The 23,311-nt window shown below is 40.6% G+C and overlaps 1 protein-coding gene across 1 annotated transcript; it reads right to left on the bottom strand.

The window, feature by feature from the left end:
- Positions 1 to 688: 688 nt before the first annotated feature.
- On the bottom strand, positions 689 to 18,995 carry LOC115919120 (coiled-coil domain-containing protein 77-like). The gene is made up of 6 exons (XM_030979588.1): positions 18,927 to 18,995; positions 17,588 to 17,751; positions 11,079 to 11,196; positions 7,809 to 8,035; positions 5,098 to 5,316; positions 689 to 830 (listed from the first exon to the last, which is right to left on the bottom strand). The coding sequence occupies exons 1-6, from the start codon at positions 18,993 to 18,995 to the stop codon at positions 689 to 691; spliced, it is 939 nt and encodes a 312-aa protein (XP_030835448.1).
- Positions 18,996 to 23,311: the final 4,316 nt, after the last annotated feature.

Raw genomic sequence — 23,311 nt, 5'->3', positions numbered from 1 at the left:
GATCCAAATGAAATTTTACGATGTGAAAAATGTTCAGTGTTTCCATAAGATTAAAAAGCCCGAATTAGGGTTGGAGTTTCTGACTCGTAATTAAAGAAATTCACATCTTACTTGAGACACGGAGAAAGTCAAGGAAAAAGTCCAAGACAACAAGTCCACTAACGCATGGTAGGTGGAACTGGAAAAAGTTTGGCATTAGGCCTGCCGTCTTTTTCGTACAACAACTGCGGTGTGAAATTTGTCTTCTATGCTCTCCTCGCCTTCCTCAAGATTTTGCATGGAAGAGATCGTCAGACTAAAACCACCACGTTGCAATCATTCAGTATCATTTGTACAACACTGAATAAAGTAGATCTGCCAAAGTCCAAAATGCTCCTTATGTGCGATTACCCCAATAGTTTGATTGCAGCTTTTGAGGGGGCCATTCAGTTGTGACTTTGTAACAAGATTCTTTTGTTTTGCTAACTTTTGAAAAAAAAATGATTTCTGAATGGAAAAGTTAGTTCTTTTTTTAAAGCAATTCAAACGAATTTGCTTGAAAATGATCATTATTGTATTGTATTTAACTTGAAATGATTTCTTTGTGCAGGAAGCTTCTCTATAATGCCCACCTCAATTTCCAAGTTCTGTGTTTGTCTCTCTTCCAGTGCATGATCTGAGATGACTAAGACGTCATCTTTGGAGACATCTAGTGTTCCTTACATCGATCCAGCTCCTGTAGTAGACGGTCCTTCTCTGCCATCCAGACTCGCTCCTGAGATCGTCCTTCATACTTCAGCTCTAGATAGTCCTTAGTGCTGTCATACAACATCTGCTGTGTACGATGTAACCTATTAACAGAAGAATGTCCATGACAAGTGATGTATGATGGTTGAACAAGGTAGCTGAATAAAGGATACACATTCTACTTTTGTTTAAAGAACGGTAAGTGTCTATTAGTCATTCATAAGATTTCATTTCATTTTGCGTCGGGGTGATGTAAATCAAATTAGGTTTTGCCCTTCACCGACATATAAACACTGTATACTCTCTGTGTACCTCCCGAGTGAAAGTTGAAAAAAATCACTCCGGTCAAACCCATGACCCTCCTGCTTTCTAGTGCAGATGTCTTACCACTTGACCACCGAGCTAACGGGATCAGTTGGCTGGTTCGAATCTGATGTACATAGCAGCGGGTACTACATTAACTATTCATAAGATGGTAAGACATCTGCAATAGAAAGCAGGAGGTCGTGGGTTCGAGTCCCACCGGAGTGATTTTTTTCCAACTTTCACTCGGGAGGAGGAAACACACTGAGAATACAGTGTTTATACATCGGTGATGGACAAAACCTAATTTGGTTTTATTAGTCAATTGACTCATGTAATTTCAGCAAGCACACACTGCATATGCCTCCATGTTATTTTGGCAAGATGTGTTGCCAATATACTAGTGTGGAAAGACTGTGGTTTCTAAAATAACTAAGATCAAAGTGCTTTACATTATTATTACCCCTGATCATTGGGCCAATGAAACATTGCAAATACAATCTCAGCTTCCTGTGGAATATGGATTTTTATTCACGAGGAAGTCATTTTAGTCATGTTCCCTGACAGTATTTTATAAACTATTGAATAGGATGGTGCCAGACTATTTTTGCATTCTAGCCTCACTTTCAATTTTTATTTTAAATGTGGCTTAAAAACATTAGGGTATGTTTAACAACAAATTTAAATTTTCATTAAAGCAGACTGGTATTAATTTGTAATTAATTTTATGTCACTGCTTTAATTTCTCTTTGCAAGTTCCAAATATGAAGATTTTACCTCGCTTTCAATTTAATATAGTCGACTCCTGAATAAAGCCCATACAGCTCGGTGTAGTCATTTCGACGCAAGGTAGCTAAAATCAATCACAATTGCGATCTCTGTTCTCACAGGTACCCATTTACTCCTGGGTGGGGCGAAGCAATGAGTGACAAAGTGTCTTGCCAAAGGGAACATGCACCATAACCCCAGGCTGGACTCGAACCCACAACCTGTAGAATTACCCGCAGACAACGAGTTCAATGCTCCAGACCATGAGGCCAGGGCACTCCACATATTTAGAAATGTTTTGCCAATTCATGCAACAACACAAACACCAGGTAATATAATCTATTTGAAACCCCTGCCCGTTGTCCAAACTGCACACATGTGCATTTATCTTTATTGGTACCTTCAAGGATGTAACTGGGGTCCAAGTTGCTGGAGGGCCCTAAAGGGACCTCAGTTTCTAGTAGGAGGCAGTCTTTGAGCAGAGGGGTCCATGCCCCTCATCCTCCTCCCCTATCATTAGCTATGCCACTGGGCACCTTTGTCAAGTTCATTTAAGATTATAAGGAATCAATGAAGGGAGTTCCTACTTTTCATTGAGGGAGTGAATCTTGGAGCGATCTCTCTCAATCACAGTCTGCATCTCTTCCATCCTGACCCTACGATCCTCCAGCAAGGCTTCCGTCTGCTCTCTAGATAGCTCAGCTTGTTCCTTCATCTGAGATTGTAGAGCTTCAATCTGTAGCAACAGACTCTCTGGCTCTGCCTGCTGCTGGTCTGAATCAGGATGGACAGCTTTGGGCTGGGCGCTGTTGGACTGAAATGAGGATTGGAAAATATTGATGGATGGTAACAGGATCAACCTGGGTACAGACTCGGACAAAAGAAACCACCCTTTTGGAGATGATCTGATCAATTATCGTGATTGAAGCAACTTTACTGGGATAACGTATGTAACTAAACTCACTTCTCAGGGGAGTAACTACAGGTAATTTCATCAGCTGATCAAGGAATTATCAACACACCTACCAAAAGCTGCAACAGATATATATATTTACTATTAATACTATGAAAGTAAGTAAAGTCTGTCATTAGCCAATACATCTCCGGTTTCAAAGGCATGAAACGACCGAGGATATTTTTTTATCCCCCTGGATAGGATGCCAGTCCATTGCAGGTTACTTCCCAGCTAATATCGGTACCTATTTATACTCCTGGGTGGAGAGAGGCAAGTGGGGGTGAAGTGGCTTGCCCAAGGACACACATATAACCGGCAACTAGATTCGGACCCCTGACCCTCTGATCATGAGTCACAAACCTTAACCATATTAATGCTTAAAAAAAACTTAAAATCCCATAGACCTTATAAATAGTTAATGCGATGCCCGCTGCCATGTACCAATACATCAGATTCGAGCCAGCCAACCGATCCCATTAGCTCAGTGGTCAAGTGGTAAAACATCTGCACTAGAAAGCAGGAGGTTGTGGGTTCGAGTCCCAACCGAGTGATTTTTTCCAACTTTTACTCAGGAGGTAACACACTGAGTATTCAGTGTTTATACATCAATGAAGGGCAAAACCTGATTTGACATACATTGTATTAATACTATGATCCACTAGTTTATCTGACCAACAAATACTAAAAATGGGCCTGATATGGTTGGTATGAGATCTGAGGAGTGTTGGCTTTGCAATGTTTTATCAACCACCCTTTGCCTCAACCATACCGGTATGTAATCTCTACCTACCTTTTGTGTGTTAGCAGTAACTCTGTGTTGTGCATTCCTCCGTGTTCTGTTGTTCTGTGGTCTGCTGGCATTCGGCTTTTAAACCAATATTTCACCCTCTGGAAAAAAAAAAACCAGACATTGCTGGTCGGCCGACCAGCGTTGGAAAAAATACCATTTTTTTTTTAAATGTCAGCACACCAGGAGCCACGATTTTACAGGATGCTTTAGGCTGTCATTCCCTAAAGTTGAAAAAAATCACTCCGGTCGAACCCATGACCTCCTGCTTTCTAGTGCAGATGTCTTACCACTTGACCACCGAGCTAACGGGATCAGTTGGCTGGTTCGAATCTGATGTACATAGCAGCGGGTACTACATTAACTATTCATAAGATGGTAAGACATCTGCAATAGAAAGCAGGAGGTCGTGGGTTCGAGTCCCACCGGAGTGATTTTTTTCCAACTTTCACTCGGGAGGAAACACACTGAGAATACAGTGTTTATACATCGGTGATGGACAAAACCTAATTTGGTTTTATTAGTCAATTGACTCATGTAATTTCAGCAAGCACACACTGCATATGCCTCCATGTTATTTTGGCAAGATGTGTTGCCAATATACTAGTGTGGAAAGACTGTGGTTTCTAAAATAACTAAGATCAAAGTGCTTTACATTATTATTACCCCTGATCATTGGGCCAATGAAACATTGCAAATACAATCTCAGCTTCCTGTGGAATATGGATTTTTATTCACGAGGAAGTCATTTTAGTCATGTTCCCTGACAGTATTTTATAAACTATTGAATAGGATGGTGCCAGACTATTTTTGCATTCTAGCCTCACTTTCAATTTTTATTTTAAATGTGGCTTAAAAACATTAGGGTATGTTTAACAACAAATTTAAATTTTCATTAAAGCAGACTGGTATTAATTTGTAATTAATTTTATGTCACTGCTTTAATTTCTCTTTGCAAGTTCCAAATATGAAGATTTTACCTCGCTTTCAATTTAATATAGTCGACTCCTGAATAAAGCCCATACAGCTCGGTGTAGTCATTTCGACGCAAGGTAGCTAAAATCAATCACAATTGCGATCTCTGTTCTCACAGGTACCCATTTACTCCTGGGTGGGGCGAAGCAATGAGTGACAAAGTGTCTTGCCAAAGGGAACATGCACCATAACCCCAGGCTGGACTCGAACCCACAACCTGTAGAATTACCCGCAGACAACGAGTTCAATGCTCCAGACCATGAGGCCAGGGCACTCCACATATTTAGAAATGTTTTGCCAATTCATGCAACAACACAAACACCAGGTAATATAATCTATTTGAAACCCCTGCCCGTTGTCCAAACTGCACACATGTGCATTTATCTTTATTGGTACCTTCAAGGATGTAACTGGGGTCCAAGTTGCTGGAGGGCCCTAAAGGGACCTCAGTTTCTAGTAGGAGGCAGTCTTTGAGCAGAGGGGTCCATGCCCCTCATCCTCCTCCCCTATCATTAGCTATGCCACTGGGCACCTTTGTCAAGTTCATTTAAGATTATAAGGAATCAATGAAGGGAGTTCCTACTTTTCATTGAGGGAGTGAATCTTGGAGCGATCTCTCTCAATCACAGTCTGCATCTCTTCCATCCTGACCCTACGATCCTCCAGCAAGGCTTCCGTCTGCTCTCTAGATAGCTCAGCTTGTTCCTTCATCTGAGATTGTAGAGCTTCAATCTGTAGCAACAGACTCTCTGGCTCTGCCTGCTGCTGGTCTGAATCAGGATGGACAGCTTTGGGCTGGGCGCTGTTGGACTGAAATGAGGATTGGAAAATATTGATGGATGGTAACAGGATCAACCTGCTGGTACAGACTCGGACAAAAGAAACCACCCTTTTGGAGATGATCTGATCAATTATCGTGATTGAAGCAACTTTACTGGGATAACGTATGTAACTAAACTCACTTCTCAGGGGAGTAACTACAGGTAATTTCATCAGCTGATCAAGGAATTATCAACACACCTACCAAAAGCTGCAACAGATATATATATTTACTATTAATACTATGAAAGTAAGTAAAGTCTGTCATTAGCCAATACATCTCCGGTTTCAAAGGCATGAAACGACCGAGGATATTTTTTATCCCCCCTGGATAGGATGCCAGTCCATTGCAGGTTACTTCCCAGCTAATATCGGTACCTATTTATACTCCTGGGTGGAGAGAGGCAAGTGGGGGTGAAGTGGCTTGCCCAAGGACACACATATAACCGGCAACTAGATTCGGACCCCTGACCCTCTGATCATGAGTCACAAACCTTAACCATATTAATGCTTAAAAAAAACTTAAAATCCCATAGACCTTATAAATAGTTAATGCGATGCCCGCTGCCATGTACCAATACATCAGATTCGAGCCAGCCAACCGATCCCATTAGCTCAGTGGTCAAGTGGTAAAACATCTGCACTAGAAAGCAGGAGGTTGTGGGTTCGAGTCCCAACCGAGTGATTTTTTCCAACTTTTACTCAGGAGGTAACACACTGAGTATTCAGTGTTTATACATCAATGAAGGGCAAAACCTGATTTGACATACATTGTATTAATACTATGATCCACTAGTTTATCTGACCCACAAATACTAAAAATGGGCCTGATATGGTTGGTATGAGATCTGAGGAGTGTTGGCTTTGCAATGTTTTATCAACCACCCTTTGCCTCAACCATACCGGTATGTAATCTCTACCTACCTTTTGTGTTAGCAGTAACTCTGTGTTGTGCATTCCTCCGTGTTCTGTTGTTCTGTGGTCTGCTTGGCACTTCGGCTTTTAAACCCAATATTTCACCCTCTGGAAAAAAAAAACCAGACATTGCTGGTCGGCCGACCAGCGTTGGAAAAATACCATTTTTTTTTAAAATGCGACACACCAGGAGCCACGATTTTACAGGATGCTTTAGGCTGTCATTCCCTAAAGTTGAAAAAAATCACTCCGGTCGAACCCATGACCTCCTGCTTTCTAGTGCAGATGTCTTACCACTTGACCACCGAGCTAACGGGATCAGTTGGCTGGTTCGAATCTGATGTACATAGCAGCGGGTACTACATTAACTATTCATAAGATGGTAAGACATCTGCAATAGAAAGCAGGAGGTCGTGGGTTCGAGTCCCACCGGAGTGATTTTTTTCCAACTTTCACTCGGGAGGAAACACACTGAGAATACAGTGTTTATACATCGGTGATGGACAAAACCTAATTTGGTTTTATTAGTCAATTGACTCATGTAATTTCAGCAAGCACACACTGCATATGCCTCCATGTTATTTTGGCAAGATGTGTTGCCAATATACTAGTGTGGAAAGACTGTGGTTTCTAAAATAACTAAGATCAAAGTGCTTTACATTATTATTACCCCTGATCATTGGGCCAATGAAACATTGCAAATACAATCTCAGCTTCCTGTGGAATATGGATTTTTGTTCACGAGGAAGTCATTTTAGTCATGTTCCCTGACAGTATTTATAAACTATTGAATAGGATGGTGCCAGACTATTTTTGCATTCTAGCCTCACTTTCAATTTTTATTTTAAATGTGGCTTAAAAACATTAGGGTATGTTTAACAACAAATTTAAATTTTCATTAAAGCAGACTGGTATTAATTTGTAATTAATTTTATGTCACTGCTTTAATTTCTCTTTGCAAGTTCCAAATATGAAGATTTTACCTCGCTTTCAATTTAATATAGTCGACTCCTGAATAAAGCCCATACAGCTCGGTGTAGTCATTTCGACGCAAGGTAGCTAAAATCAATCACAATTGCGATCTCTGTTCTCACAGGTACCCATTTACTCCTGGGTGGGGCGAAGCAATGAGTGACAAAGTGTCTTGCCAAAGGGAACATGCACCATAACCCCAGGCTGGACTCGAACCCACAACCTGTAGAATTACCCGCAGACAACGAGTTCAATGCTCCAGACCATGAGGCCAGGGCACTCCACATATTTAGAAATGTTTTGCCAATTCATGCAACAACACAAACACCAGGTAATATAATCTATTTGAAACCCCTGCCCGTTGTCCAAACTGCACACATGTGCATTTATCTTTATTGGTACCTTCAAGGATGTAACTGGGGTCCAAGTTGCTGGAGGGCCCTAAAGGGACCTCAGTTTCTAGTAGGAGGCAGTCTTTGAGCAGAGGGGTCCATGCCCCTCATCCTCCTCCCTATCATTAGCTATGCCACTGGGCACCTTTGTCAAGTTCATTTAAGATTATAAGGAATCAATGAAGGGAGTTCCTACTTTTCATTGAGGGAGTGAATCTTGGAGCGATCTCTCTCAATCACAGTCTGCATCTCTTCCATCCTGACCCTACGATCCTCCAGCAAGGCTTCCGTCCGCTCTCTAGATAGCTCAGCTTGTTCCTTCATCTGAGATTGTAGAGCTTCAATCTGTAGCAACAGACTCTCTGGCTCTGCCTGCTGCTGGTCTGAATCAGGATGGACAGCTTTGGGCTGGGCGCTGTTGGACTGAAATGAGGATTGGAAAATATTGATGGATGGTAACAGGATCAACCTGCTGGTACAGACTCGGACAAAAGAAACCACCATTTTGGAGATGATCTGATCAATTATCGTGATTGAAGCAACTTTACTGGGATAACGTATGTAACTAATCTTGGAAAGTTCATGGTATGATGAGGCGGCTTTTTTGCCAAACTCACTTCTCAGGGGAGTAACTACAGGTAATTTCATCAGCTGATCAAGGAATTATCAACACACCTACCAAAAGCTGCAACAGATATATATATTTACTATTAATACTATGAAAGTAAGTAAAGTCTGTCATTAGCCAATACATCTCCGGTTTCAAAGGCATGAAACGACCGAGGATATTTTTTTATCCCCCCTGGATAGGATGCCAGTCCATTGCAGGTTACTTCCCAGCTAATATCGGTACCCATTTATACTCCTGGGTGGAGAGAGGCAAGTGGGGGTGAAGTGGCTTGCCCAAGGACACACATATAACCGGCAACTAGATTCGGACCCCTGACCCTCTGATCATGAGTCACAAACCTTAACCATATTAATGCTTTAAAAAAAATTTAAATCCCATAGACCTTATAAATAGTTAATGCGATGCCCGCTGCCATGTACCAATACATCAGATTCGAGCCAGCCAACCGATCCCATTAGCTCAGTGGTCAAGTGGTAAAACATCTGCACTAGAAAGCAGGAGGTTGTGGGTTCGAGTCCCAACCGAGTGATTTTTTCCAACTTTTACTCAGGAGGTAACACACTGAGTATTCAGTGTTTATACATCAATGAAGGGCAAAACCTGATTTGACATACATTGTATTAATACTATGATCCACTAGTTTATCTGACCCACAAATACTAAAAATGGGCCTGATATGGTTGGTATGAGATCTGAGGAGTGTTGGCTTTGCAATGTTTTATCAACCACCCTTTGCCTCAACCATACCGGTATGTAATCTCTACCTACCTTTTGTGTTAGCAGTAACTCTGTGTTGTGCATTCCTCCGTGTTCTGTTGTTCTGTGGTCTGCTTGGCACTCTGGCTTTTAAACCCCAATATTTCACCCTCTGGAAAAAAAAAACCAGACAGGCAAGTAAGAAGAAAACATGAGACGTCTTGGAAATTACAGGTTACACCTTCATATACCTTTGAAATCTGATGGACAGTGTGTGCAGATATATAATTGTTTGCCAGAATAAAATGCAATGTTCAAAGTTGGGTCAAAAGTCTTCTAATGCCCGACTGTAATTCATTGTAATAAACCAGTTCTGTATTTCAATGACCTGAGGTCATTTGGGATAACATTGCTGACACGATGTTAGGCGATGTTACGCGCACGACCACTCTGGTGGTAATTTACACACAAGCGTCGCGCACCCGCATTCATGCGCCTTTGATCGTTCTACTATCCCGAATGACCGGTGACCCATATCGTTGTGCACATAAGCAGTTGAAATACCGAACTGGCTTATCCATGGCATTCCTTGAGTTGTTTGCTTGTTTGGAAAAGGATGAGACATTTAGGACAACTTGAAGAACTGTTGACACTTAAAATACCCAATACAAGGGAACTTGACTAGGTTTACTCTTAATAATGTTTAAATGGGGGCAGTTCCGCAGTGTCAGACGTACATTTTGGGCAATTCAACAGTGTATGTAATTGTAGTTATAATCACGGGGTAGATTTTAATTCTGATAAAACATATCAGTTAGTCACTAGTTACTTTGATGAGTCAAAGAAGAAATTATTCATCCAACTTTGTTGCTGTAGTAGAAATTGGCTCAAAACACCGGACGTACTCAGACAAATCAATTTTTTGTATTGTCATCAATTGATTTTCCATTTACAAGTAACAGCCAAACTGTTGAACTTGTTAGGGAATGTACAACATTTGCTTTTGCTGCAATGTTCAAAATAAGTGCATCTGGGGGATTAGTGTGCTATAAAAAATATTGTTAAAGGGCATGTACAACATTTGCTTTTGCTGCAATAATCAGAAATAAATGGATTTGGAGGATTAGTATGTTTTAGCAAATATTGTTAAAATGACTTGTTTCACGTTTGGGCTTGTAGATGTTGGAAAAACCAAGAAAACCATTCATGTTCTTGTAGTCTGGTTCACAGACCCCATTTAAGATGAAACGGAGAATTTATAGACTTTGGGGGATTGTAAGATCAGAGAGGCAGTCTAGTAGGCTTGTACCCCTTCAAAGGTGTGTAATCAATTGCACAGAAAACACAGAATAACTAATTATGAAAAATTAGGAGTAGTTTTAAAAAAAACAACAGTTTTCTCCATTGCTGGTCGGGCCGACCAGCGTTGGAAAAATACCATTTTTTTTTTTAAATGTCAGCACACCAGGAGCCACGATTTTACAGGATGCTTTAGGCTGTCATCCCCTAACAATCCACTAAGGTATTTAGTGATACTTTGTTCATATCGTTTTGTAATATTTGCCAATGTTGTATCTTCCCTTTAAACTGACCTATTTCACGTTTTGGGTTCGGAAATGCCAGAAAATCTAAGAAATCCAACCATGTTCTTGTGGTCTGGTGACATGAGACGTAAGATGAGACGTAGCACTTTGTACACTTTGAGGAAGTTAGGTCAGAGAATCAGTCTAGCAGGCTTGTACCCCTACACAGATGCGTAATTGATTGCAAAGAAAATGCGGAATGACTAAATATGAATTTTACAGGATGCTTTAGACTGTCATTCACTGACAGTCCAGTAATATATTTCGTCATAATTTGATCATTTCGTTTTTTGATGTTTGCAATGATGTTGTATCTTCCCTTTTAAATAAACTACATGTCAATAAAATACAGATAATATGCTTCAAATTGATATGTATATTTCTTTTGTGGCATTTTGGCCATTAAGAATTGTTGGCATTCAGGTTTATAATTCTGTAGAATTGCCCATGGATGGGCGAGGGAATTGATTAACAAATTTTGGCCAAGGACATTGACAAATATGAGTCTGCAGCCCCGTTGGTAGAGTTGCCAGTGCGGTGTTACACACTGACCTGCATGTGGATGTCTCTTTTGTGGGTGTTTCTGTGTGACAATTGCCCGCGTTGATGGTTCTTTGTGGAAGTATGTCACTTCAGGACCTGATGGGCTTGATAATGATAACAGATGCTGGATTCTGTCAAGTACAAATCAAATCATTGGAAAAGTTCAAGTTAGTACACCTTTGGTAAATCCAAACTAACAGGGTTTGTTTACTTCCATATCACATTATACGTGTAACTGATTGTACATGTGGGGTATTAAAGCAGCACCAACATTCATACATGTTCATGAATGCATCATCTCTAAACATACTTTTGCACTAGTGTGGAACAAATTGCAATTGCTTAGTCTAGACAAGGGTTGTGCAAAATATACCGAATATCCAAATATTTGATCATCCACCGAATATCCGAATAGCATTTTATCAAATTGAATTGTTTTTTTAATGTGAGCAATGACAAAAAACCGTCCATGATGTGATTTTATGAGTTTAAGTTGAGAGATTTGATTTGTTTAGTCAAACGCCACACTTTACGCAGATGGTTTGAGAGTTTTCATGAGGAATGTAAGCCCTAATGTGGATCTTCAATATCTGCCAAATGCCAGGTTGTCAGCTAGCTCAAAATCTATATCGATACATTCCAAATTATTTCAATGTCATTGGATGATTTTTTTGTTCAAATTCAAGTTCCAATATTCAAAGACTAAATTATTGGAAAAATGCACAACATTAATAGAGACCTGTTTTGTGAAGCACACCTAGAGAGAACTTGAAGCTCTACCCAGCCCTGCAAACAATGACCTGTACTCTGCCCGCAAGGTTGTCAGTCCGTCATTGCCAATCAAAGAATCCTCCCCAACAGTCACCATCCATCTGCACAACATACAGATTACAGGTACAATGTATATATACATGTACATGGATTCAATTCAGCCTCAGGACAGGCAGTAGCACTGCTATTGTGACAAGGTTTTTGCAGTCGCTTTGCCTACCAACCTCTTTGTCGACAACCACTTCAACGATTTGCTACTTCACCGAATAACCACTTCGCCTACTTGCCACTCCGTCGAATTACCACTTCGCTGAATGACCACTTCGCCGAATTGCACGCAAACGCACGTACTAACAAGTTTGTTATGGTGTAAATCAAGGATTTTCTAATGTTTCTCTTCCCTTTCCTTTGTTTATACTCTGAACATTTTTGCATCTGCTCTCATTGGTTTAGTACACGTTTTCTAATCGAACTCGTCTTCCATTTACAATTCATTGATGACGTTGCATGTGTGTGTCCTTGATTTACACCATAAAGAAATGCCTACAGACACGTACATGTATGTATGGAGCCATAAAAATGAGCTACATGAAAAACTTGGGGTTGTTTTACCCCTTCCTATCCAAACCCATATGAGATTCAACTTTTTTCATTCTATAGTCAACTTGAAACAGTACTGAAGGGGATGAAGATTTAAAAAGAAAAAAAAAAAAGTTTCTGAGAATTAACTGTGTGCGACCAAAAACATGGTCACCGTGTACGGACAGTCAATGATTAATATATTTTATAAATTCCACTTCTTCACTTTCAAAGTGAATTGAGAGGACAATGTCACATAAACCTAGTAAAAGAAGACACAACAAGTATGAAAACCACTTAATATTAAGTACCAGTCAGCTGTTATAATTACCATGAGTTTGTGCATGCGAGCATAATGTGTTAGCAAATACTTTCGGCGAAGTGGTAATTGGGCAAAGCAGTAATTTGGCTAAGTGGTAATTTGGCTGGTTTCGATCCAACTCGGACCCAAACCAAGTCGGACCCAAGCCAACTCGGACCCAGGCCAACTCGGACCCACTACCAACTCGGACCCACGCCAACTCAATCGGACCCACTACCAACTCGGATCCACAACCAACTCGGACCCACTACCAACTCGGACCCATGCATGACCAACTCGGACTCATCTTTTACAATCATTTGACAGCGTTTACAATTATTTGACAATTTCATAAAGTTTGTCCACTTATCATCTGTTAATACAGTGATGTTTTTAAGTATAAACAGTCACCATCCATCTGCACAACATACAGATTACAGGTACATGTACATGGATTCAATTCAGCCTCAGGACAGGCAGTAGCACTGCTATTGTGACAAGGTTTTTGCAGTCGCTTTGCCAACCAACCTCTTTGTCGACAACCACTTCAACGATTTGCTACTTCACCGAATAACCACTTCGCCTACTTGCCACTCCGTCGAATTACCACTTCGCTGAATGACCACTTCGCCGAATTGCACGCAAACGCACGTACTAACAAGTTTGTTATGGTGTAAATCAAGGATTTTCTAATGTTTCTCTTCCCTTTCCTTTGTTTATACTCTGAACATTTTTGCATCTGCTCTCATTGGTTTAGTACACGTTTTCTAATCAAACTCGTCTTCCATTTACAATTCACTGATGATGTTGCATGTGTGTGTCCTTGATTTACACCATAAAGAAATGCCTACAGACACGTACATGTATGTATGGAGCCATAAAAACGAGCTACATGAAAAACTTGGGGTTGTTTTACCCCTTCCTATCCAAACCCATATGAGATTCAACTTTTTTCATTCTATAGTCAACTTGAAACAGTACTGAAGGGGATGAAGATTTAAAAGAAAAAAAAAAAGTTTCAGAATTAACTGTGTGCGACCAAAAACATGGTCACCGTGTACGGACAGTCAATGATTAATATATTTTATAAATTCCACTTCTGCACTTTCAAAGTGAATTGAGAGGACAATGTCACATAAACCTAGTAATAGAAGACACAACAAGTATGAAAACCACTTAATATTAAGTACCAGTCAGCTGTTATAATTACCATGAGTTTGTGCATGCGAGCATAATGTGTTAGCAAATACTTTCGGCGAAGTGGTAATTGGGCAAAGCAGTAATTTGGCTAAGTGGTAATTTGGCTGGTTTCGATCCAACTCGGACCCAAACCAAGTCGGACCCAAGCCAACTCGGACCCAGGCCAACTCGGACCCACTACCAACTCGGACCCACGCCAACTCAATCGGACCCACTACCAACTCGGATCCACAACCAACTCGGACCCACTACCAACTCAGACCCATGCATGACCAACTCGGACTTTTACAATTATTTGACAATTTCATAAAGTTTGTCCACTTATCATCTGTTAATACAGTGATGCTTTTAAGTATAAATTTTCATTGTAGTTGTCAGGTAAAATATCTGTATTGCAGCAGTTTGTCGTCGTAAAGCGCATTGAAATGCTTTTTTGAAATGCGCTTTAAAAGTGTAATTAATTATTTATTTTTATTATTTGTTTCCATTGAAACATATTGCGCTTTAACCAAAAGTAAAATTTAAAATTAAAGTTTAACCAATTATTCATTTTCATATTTGACATCGTTCACGCCATCTTGCTCAATTTAACAGCAATTCATTTCATTTTTAATTCAAACCACATAAATTCAAAACAGATCTTCATAGAAAAATAAAATTGGAAAGTATGACATTGAAACATAAACACTTTCAAACATGACACGATTAATTCAATAAATATAAGTAAACATTATAAGTCATTCAATAAAATAAATAAAGTATAAAACAAAGTCTATTCTAATTTCTACATGTACATTTGTATATGTATTTAACAAAAAAAAACACATAAACACCATTGCATACACTGCAAGAAAAACGAAGGTTCCATATTGAACAAAAAAGGTTAATCAAAAAAGTAAGTTACACAGATTCGTTAAAAAACCCACAAAACTCAAAGCCAGCATGTGAACTAAAAAAAAGATCAACTTATTAAATACCCTACAATTATGAAATGTCAATCATCAAAAAGGAGTATTGGAGCTCTGGGAAGATTATCCTTCAAGGCCTTACAGGTACATTAGCTGTCTGTATGTTCGACTATGATGTTCCATGGGGGAAAAAAGTTAATCAAAAAAGTATAAAAAGTTAAACAGATTCGTAAAAAAAAAAAAAAATTAAACAAACTAACAATTACATGAAATGAAAGGTCTACATGTATTTCAAATTAATAACTTCCTCACTGAACAACATTTTTGTGACATATTGAAATCCTTCATTGAGTGTGATTTAATTTGGTTTATATTATTTGCAGGGTTGTAGTTGAGACCGCATAGTCCGAGACCGAGACCGAGACCAGCCCCTTCAAGGCGGAGACCAATATGGTCCGAGACCGAGACCGAGACCAAGACCGCTGATAATAAATAACAATAGTCGAAATAAAAAAACAAGACACGTTATTATAGTTGAAACTTGTAACCTTTCTATTCACAAAGATTACAGACCAAAATTTTGACCAGTGGCAGTGTTGACAAATTGATACATGACACGTTACTTGAGCAAAAAGTAGTTATACTTAAGAAATATAATGGGCTGCACCCAATCTTGACAAAAGTAAAAGTTAAAGGTAGATGTTTCATCTGTTATAGGAACTCGGATCCTAAACTCCACAGTCACCCCTTGGTTTCAGCTATGACTTCTAACGGATATTTAAAGATGCAATTTTAATTTTACATTGTGCCTCTTTTTTTCCTTAAATAAATATAGGACTTAACTTCTAACAAGACTTGTGTGCATGTACTTGATTTTAAAAAATGGGAGCTAGAAAATGTTGAATCAATTTTTAAATTTCTGTCATAGAATGTGGACTTGTACATGTAGACCCACAAGTTGTGAGGTGGTAGCCAGTATGTGCCAGATATGGATTTTTAATTTTTTTCTGAACGGGATTTTAATTTTTGAGGAATAATGGGGTACTTCAAACTGAGCAGCCAGAAAATGGGGTCTCATCATACACTCTCATGGCAACAGTGAGTGGTAACTGGTAAGAGTGTGTGAGTTCAATGCTGGAAAATCAGGTTGAAATATTTACTTTTTCTTCAAAATACTGTCCCAAATTAAAGAGATCATTGTGTGGGGTCGAAAATATATAACTAATTTGAAGCACCTCATTTATTATCAGAATACAAAATGCAAGTGATTACGCCCACAGGGGTGGGCTAAACTACACAATCCCCAAAAATGGTTGACCCTTATTGTATAAATTGTTAGAAGTTTATACTTTGCTTTATGTGCCCGACTCAACAGATAAATGCCGAACTTGTTCCAAATCGTTCAGTGACTGGAACTGCTGCAGCTTTACATGTACTTTGGAGACTTTCCAACGTGCTGTCAAGTCCAAACCGACCGCGATATATAACAAGCTTGATCTACGGGCTAGCAAATGTTTTAACTATTAATTGTACTGAACGAAGTAAACAAAAAGTAATCGATCAAGCTGTAAAAGCTACATATTGCCGGTCTCAACCCGAGACGAGCCAAAATATCGAGACCAAAGGGGACCTAGCCCCATAAATGTGGCCTATTTACTGGACTGCCTCCGTAAACATAGGCCACACATCCACATGTACAAAAATCTTGATTTTCACATTTAGGCTTAGTTTGTAGGTTTTTTTTGCTTTAGAAGCATACTCACCCTCTTTACAGGCTAATCAGAAAGTGCTGCCTTTTTCAGATGTCTAATTTTTGTGAAATTTCATTTTGAAATTTTGATACACAAACGTGTAAAAATGAATCTGGAAATTTCACGAAAAATATACATCTGAAAAAGGCAGCACTTTCTGATTAGCCTATAAAGAGGGTGAGTATGCTTCTAAAGCAAAAAAACCCTACAAACTAAGCCTAAATGTGAAAATCAAAATTTGGCTCCGTCGACACGATTTTTGTACATGTGGATGTGTGGCCTATGTTTACGGAGGCAGTCCAGTAAATAGGCCACATTTATGGGGCTAAAGGGGACCAAGACCGAGACCAAGACCGAGACCACAGCTTCTGAGACCGAGACCAAGACCAGCAAAAAGTGGTCTCGAGACCGGTCTCGAGACCTACAACACTGATTATTTGGCACACACCCACAAAAAGCAGATGAAAAAGGAAAACATTGCACATATCCATTTCTTCATGTGAATGAGTAATAAGAGTGCAAAATCAATGTAGTATAATCAAACAACAAAACTAAAAGCCCCATTCTGACCAATATAATTACCGAATATCTTCACTATATAAGCACTATTAAGATGACCTACATGTATAAATATAATCTCTGAAACTAATGATTAAGTCATTGTTGGGTCTGAGTTGGTCGTGCTTGGGTCCGAGTTGGTAGTGGGTCCGAGTTGGTCTTGGGTCCGAGTTGGTAGTGGGTCCGAGTTGGTAGTGGGTCCGAGTTGGCGTGGGTCCGACTTGGCATGGTCCGACTTGGTTTGGGTCCGACTTGGTTTGGGTCCGAGTTGACCTGATGCCATTTGGCTAAGTGGTTATTCGGCGAAGTGGTAATTCAGCAAAGTGACCAACACCCGTGACAAGCTCAACACACTAATCCAGATCAGCTATTCACTATGATCCATGCAGTGCAGAACATTAGCTGAGAGCCTTAGTCAAGACTTAAAACATCTTCATCAGACAATCCCACGCACCTTTTTCTATCTTCCAGTTCTTGTATCTTCAGGCGGTCATTTTCAGCAAAGAGCCTTAAGACATGATCTCTCTCCTGGAAGAGATAAACCTGCATGTCACTCAGGGCCTTCTGGAGCTCAGCGATTTCTTCCTCACGTTGGCGTAACTCCCATTCAAGCTTATGCTAAACAACAAAGAAAGGGACAAGTATTGTTGTGCTACATGTGACTATGATTTGCAAGTTTATGAGTTGTTCCATTGGAGTAGTGGTAATTTGTACATGTACACACACTGACATAATAATAACCAGAGAAATTTGAAAAAAAAAACAGTATTGTGATTGAAAACATTGGACTATTATTCAAAGTGTTTATTTGAAATCTTATATTTCCCTTTACTTCCTTAATCCAATAACACTTTTACAAAAAGTAACAAATGATGTCACTGTAAAACCTGGTCTTGAAATTGGTTTAAAAAAACCCATTTTCTAACATCTAAGGGGAAAAGATACTATAAAGACCAGGGACAACATTACCCATGCAACTACATGTACGGGGTCTTGACTGATTGATAGATTGCTGTCGTCTTGGATATGTGTCAGAGCAAAACGGGGAATTTTTGTGGGTCATTTTTGGCAGAGTTGGGACAAACTTGACCTATTTAGTTTGTGTACATGTAGGTTACTCAGTATGTAAAGAATGTAAAGAAGCGGAGGCTGATTCCAGAAGTAATGTCATAGATAGAGGGCAGGCTTTTGATTTTTTAAGGGAAATTTGGGGGTAAAATGATGATGACAGAACGGCGACAACAAGCTTCCCAAAAATAAAGATGGCAATCACCACGCAATGTACCGTGCGATCATGTACCATGAGTCTGAGCATGCATTGCGCGCTGAATCGCAAGGCCCAAACAGCACAGTAAATTTTAGTCCAAAATTTGGGACTCTCAATACTGTGTATGAGAGTCCCAAAACTTAAGGTATCCATATCGTGCAAAAGTTTGTGCTGCATAATAAAACCAGTGTGAATCAAATTTGCAAGCTTCTTACTCACTACAGTTTCTTCAATAATCCCCGAAACTTCTGCCTCGCAAAGTTGCTGTTGTGAGCATTGCATCACCAAAAATTCAGCTTTTAATTCTAATTTTGCAGAGAGTTATCGAAATCCTAGCCCGACTGCGTCTGGCCGTACAGTACTATCGCAAGCTCTGTAGTACGGCCAGACGCCCAATGCTTCCACAGAGACTGAATTTTTTTGGCCGCTGATGTAGCGATTTTGCTACAGATTTCGATCAAGATTATCTTTTCATCCAGGACACAAATTCCAAAGTTAAGGTTCTTAGTCGTAGAGCAACTCATACCTTTTCGAAAAAACGTTCTTTTGTCTCAATATTTTCATCCATCTGGCCAAAAGCCGACTTTTCAGTCATCATCTTCCACAAACATCGTCCCGAAAATGCTCCCCCATGCGATTTCAAAATGGCGGCCGCGCTGTAATGTATGCATTATGCGAGCGCGCTTGGGCAAGATAATGAATATGCATTATTTAGTTCATGACCTCGTGTTTGTATGGCCAGCCGCGCCGAGTGTCCGACAAACGTCATAAACTATGCATATTCATTACCTTGCCCAAGCGCACTCGCATAATGCATACATTACAGCGCGGCCGCCATTTTGAAATCGCAAGGGGGAGCATTTTCGGGACGATATTTGTGAAAGATGACTGAAAAGTCGGCTTTTGGCCAGATGGATGAAAATATTGAGACAAAAGAACGTTTTTTCGAAAAGGTATGAGTTGCTCTACGACTAAGAACCTTAACTTTGGAAATTTGTGTCCTGGATGAAAAGATAATCTCGATCGAAATCTGTAGCAAAATCGCTACATCAGCGGCCAAAAAAATTCAGCCTCTGTGGAAGCATTGGGCGTCTGGCCGTACTACAGAGCTTGCGATAGTACTGTACGGCAAGACGCAGTCGGGCTATCGAAATCCATACGTGAGACATCACGTTGATGTGTACTGCAATGCATTGTGCAAAAAGACTCCTCAGCTATAACATTATTATCGTGTAGATAAAACAGCGCCCTCTTGTTGATCTGAGTGAATGCAAAATGTTTCATTTTTTAACAGAGGGCGCTATGTTCATTTGGCCATCGAATAAAAAACAAGTTAGCTGCAAGGCTCTACATACACCGGGGGTCAGACAAGACGACCGTTGAGACAACTCGACTCGGGACAAGTCACCCGTTGAGACAACTCGACCGTTGAGACAACTCGACCGTATGTGCGATAAATGGAAAGACAAGTCGACCGTTGAGACAAGTCGCCTCGCATGTTTTTGGGCCTAGTTTAGGGGATAGTACCGGGGATTTTGACGGCGGCTGATCGCCGTTTGGGAGTTATGACACATAATAGAGCAGAGCCGATATAGCGCAGCGTGATTGTCCTTGCACATCGTTCGAATTTGCCGGGCCTGTGCGCGCATCTCCGGTCAACCGCGTGGCCGTACCGTGCACGTGCCGTGCACGTTAGCTGTCTCAACGGTCGAGTTGTCCCGAGTCGAGTTGTCTCAACAGCCGACTTGTCCCGAGTCGAGTTGTCTCAACGGTCGACTTGTCTGACATTCCATACACCTACCCAGAATACATTGGGAATCAAACACACATTTCCAGAGCATGGGGATTGACGTTGATGCATGGTTTTTGAACTGCCAAAAACTTGCCTTAAAATTGGATTTAAGGTCTCAAATTTCGCAGGTGACATGCTTGCAACTATATCATTTTAATGTATGTGTTGTGTGGGCATTAATTAGCCTGCCTAATGGTGAGTAAAAAAACGTCAGTAGTAATTTTGCACGTTTTTATGCACTCACGGTCATGACGGTCCCAGTCTGAGTAAATTTGTGAGTAGCCTACCAAAAAGTACCAAATACATTCATTCAAATATGACTGTCTACCCAAAAGTCGGCACAATTGCAGAATACCCCGCCACTCGATCTATCCACCTCGTAGCCGGCTACGAGGTCACGGCTGATTGACCTCAATAAACATTCTCAGCGCTACTTGTATGTACTATGCCGAGTATGCGTCATGCTCCAGGGCGGAGTCCATTGCACTCCCACTTTGTGACCGCGTAGCCACCAACAGGGTAGTTGGTTTGGACTTAAAAATTTTTCAGCAACTCCCATTCCTTTTGTGTTGCTTCGTTCTCAAGCATATTCAAGGGGACTCCCACTCCGTAGCCTCGTAGCCGCCAACAGGGTGGTTGGTTTGGACTTAGAATTTTGTTCAGCAACTCTCATTCATTTTGTGTTGCTTCATTCTCAAATAATGGACCCCCACTCAGGGTAATCCTTACTTTTAGGACACCTCTATTTTTTACGAGTTCTGTTCAAAACTGACTTTTGCAGATGTCTGTCCAGTACCAAAGTGACTTTTGCAGGCTAAAGCAGTCTTTAGAAGTCAAGAAGGTGTCATTGCCAATTGTTCAGATGTGCCAAGAAGTATCAGAATGTCAATTTTGAGTGTCATTTAGTCAACTGTTTTGGTGAGTCTTTCCCTTCCTATATAGGAACGGGGTCCTAAAAATAAGGATTACCCCACTCAGTATCCGCGTAGCTGGCAATGGACTTGAATTGTTTCTTTTGCAGTGATTCCAACCTCGTAGCCAGTGATTTTAGGGGTGTATTTCCGAGTGGCGGGGTATTCTGCAATTACTCCCAAAAGTCTTCTTTTGATTGTAAAGGTGATTTTTTTAGCAATGAAAAACATTTTTGACTCTAATTTGATCAAAACAAAACAGGGGCCCTCCACTACACGATCGCCGAATTTCCAGTCGGCCAGTCTCCTCCATAGGCCTACACAATCGCGGAAGTGGCGTCAGGTTGTAACTTGCAACATTCTTTCCTAACTAGACATCTAAAAGTGTGGAATTTAACATTTCTAAAAAGTGGTTCAGAAGTATTTACACATCTTATTCTAATCTTAGGAAATGTTATCCTACCTGCTCTGTGGTAAAATGTTCTTAGCAGACATGTTTAACCGGTGACTTTAGGGCGCACTTCCGTTTAAATTTTGCGCTTATCTTATTAAAGTTTAGACAGGTGCCGAGAGGTGCCGATATGCGAAGTAAGGATTGCAAAACAAGTCGTCTGGGGCCACTTTTTCCTGTCTGTCGACGATAGGACAAAGGGGGCGCTCTTCGCAGGCTGTTCTTTCAGGTCTTTCGGAACCAGTGATCTCCATAATTATGGAGATCAAGTTCGGAACGGCGCAGCCATGCCACAATAACGGTGTCTTCTGCAACTCTGTGCTGTTATTCTATAAAATCAAAGCATTTAGGGTGTTTTTTTCCTCACAGAAGATCCCTAAAAGTTAAGTGACTACACTACCTTAATTTCTGTTGGTTTAGCAATACGATTATTATCGATATGGCGTTTTATGGCATATCAAACATGAATTTAAATACAATTGCATTTGGAAATGTCCTAATAGTCATGCCCTTACATCGTTAGGGTGTAGGTCACTATAGTAGTATGCTACCATATCAAAATATTAAAATGAAAATAGAGCAATCAAATATCTAGACGGATATATTTCGGTAATTTTCGTTACGGTAACTCGCGCTAGTACAGTTAGTCCGCGCATTATTTTGGTGCAAGTTAGACCTAACACATAAGAAACTATTCAAACAAAAATAACTCTTTGTTCGTAGATTATAAACCTTTTCCTGCATCTAAAAACAAAAACTTACAATACCAATTGCACTTTTTGCAAGTGAAAACGAGATGTCTAAAGTAATATAAAATCCATAATTTTAGCCCCACCCCACCCCAAACACAACGGGTTGGGTCAGGGTGACCAATATAGGGTCCGTTGCTCTTCGAGGACGTGTTAACACTGTATAATCAGTATGTTACTTCCTGAGTGAAAGTTGGAAAATATCACTCGGGTGGGACTCAAACCCGCGTCCTCCCGCTTACAATAGTGCAGACGAAATTAATACCAATCAACCACCGAGCTTGCGGGACTGCTGGTCGTGGGGGGGGGGGGGGGTCCGCTCATAAGTCCAACGCCTCATAAGACCGACAAAATGGTATCCCCCAACCAAATAAAGGCCCAAGTCCGACGCCTCATAGGTCCGACGCCTCATCATGGCTCCGACGACACCTCAAAGCTCCGACGCTCAGTACGCTTCGTTTTTCCGACGTCGAACTTATGAGGCGTCGGACCTATGAGGCGGAATTGTATGCCTCATATGAGGCGTCGGTCCTATGAGGAGTCCGGACTTACGGCCCCGGTCGGGGAAGGGCAAAACCTATTGATTTACATCACCCCGACGCAAGTTCCATCTCATGAATAGTCAAGTTATTTGCGGTACCATAACCGCCGCTACATGTTCATCGGATTAGAACCAGCCAACCGATTTCACAAGCTCCGTACTGGAAAGTACGAAGTCGTGGGTTCGAGTCCCATGCCCCACCCAAGTGATGTTTTCCAATAACTTTCACTCGTAGGAAACATACTGAGTATAGGCTAACAGTGTTTATACGTTGTTTATACGTCGGCGCAGGGCAAAACCTTTAATGATTCACCGTAGGATTGGGACAACTTTCGGCCGGCCTCGAATAAGCTCCCACGAAGAACCGAGTTAAGTCCGAGGGATATGATACCGAAGTTCATCAGCGGGATTGTCTGATTTTTACAGAACACGGATAGTGCCACTCAATGAGTGTGAATATTTTTTGT

This window comes from Strongylocentrotus purpuratus, unplaced genomic scaffold, assembly GCF_000002235.5.
Source record: "Strongylocentrotus purpuratus isolate Spur 01 unplaced genomic scaffold, Spur_5.0 spur5_contig_102, whole genome shotgun sequence".
Classification (NCBI taxonomy): domain Eukaryota; kingdom Metazoa; phylum Echinodermata; class Echinoidea; order Camarodonta; family Strongylocentrotidae; genus Strongylocentrotus; species Strongylocentrotus purpuratus.
This window is presented reverse-complemented; position numbering and strand designations above follow the sequence as displayed.

Excerpts from the sequence above, each read along its gene's own strand:
- LOC115919120 (XM_030979588.1), bottom strand. The coding sequence starts at position 18,995 with ATGACTGAAAAGTCGGCTTTTGGCCAGATGGATGAAAATATTGAGACA. Across the intron at positions 17,752-18,926 it reads AAGAACGTTTTTTCGAAAAG|CATAAGCTTGAATGGGAGTT; the intron begins GTATGAGTTGCT and ends TTTGTTGTTTAG. Across the intron at positions 5,317-7,808 it reads ATTCACTCCCTCAATGAAAA|CGCCCAGCCCAAAGCTGTCC; the intron begins GTAGGAACTCCC and ends TCAGTCCAACAG.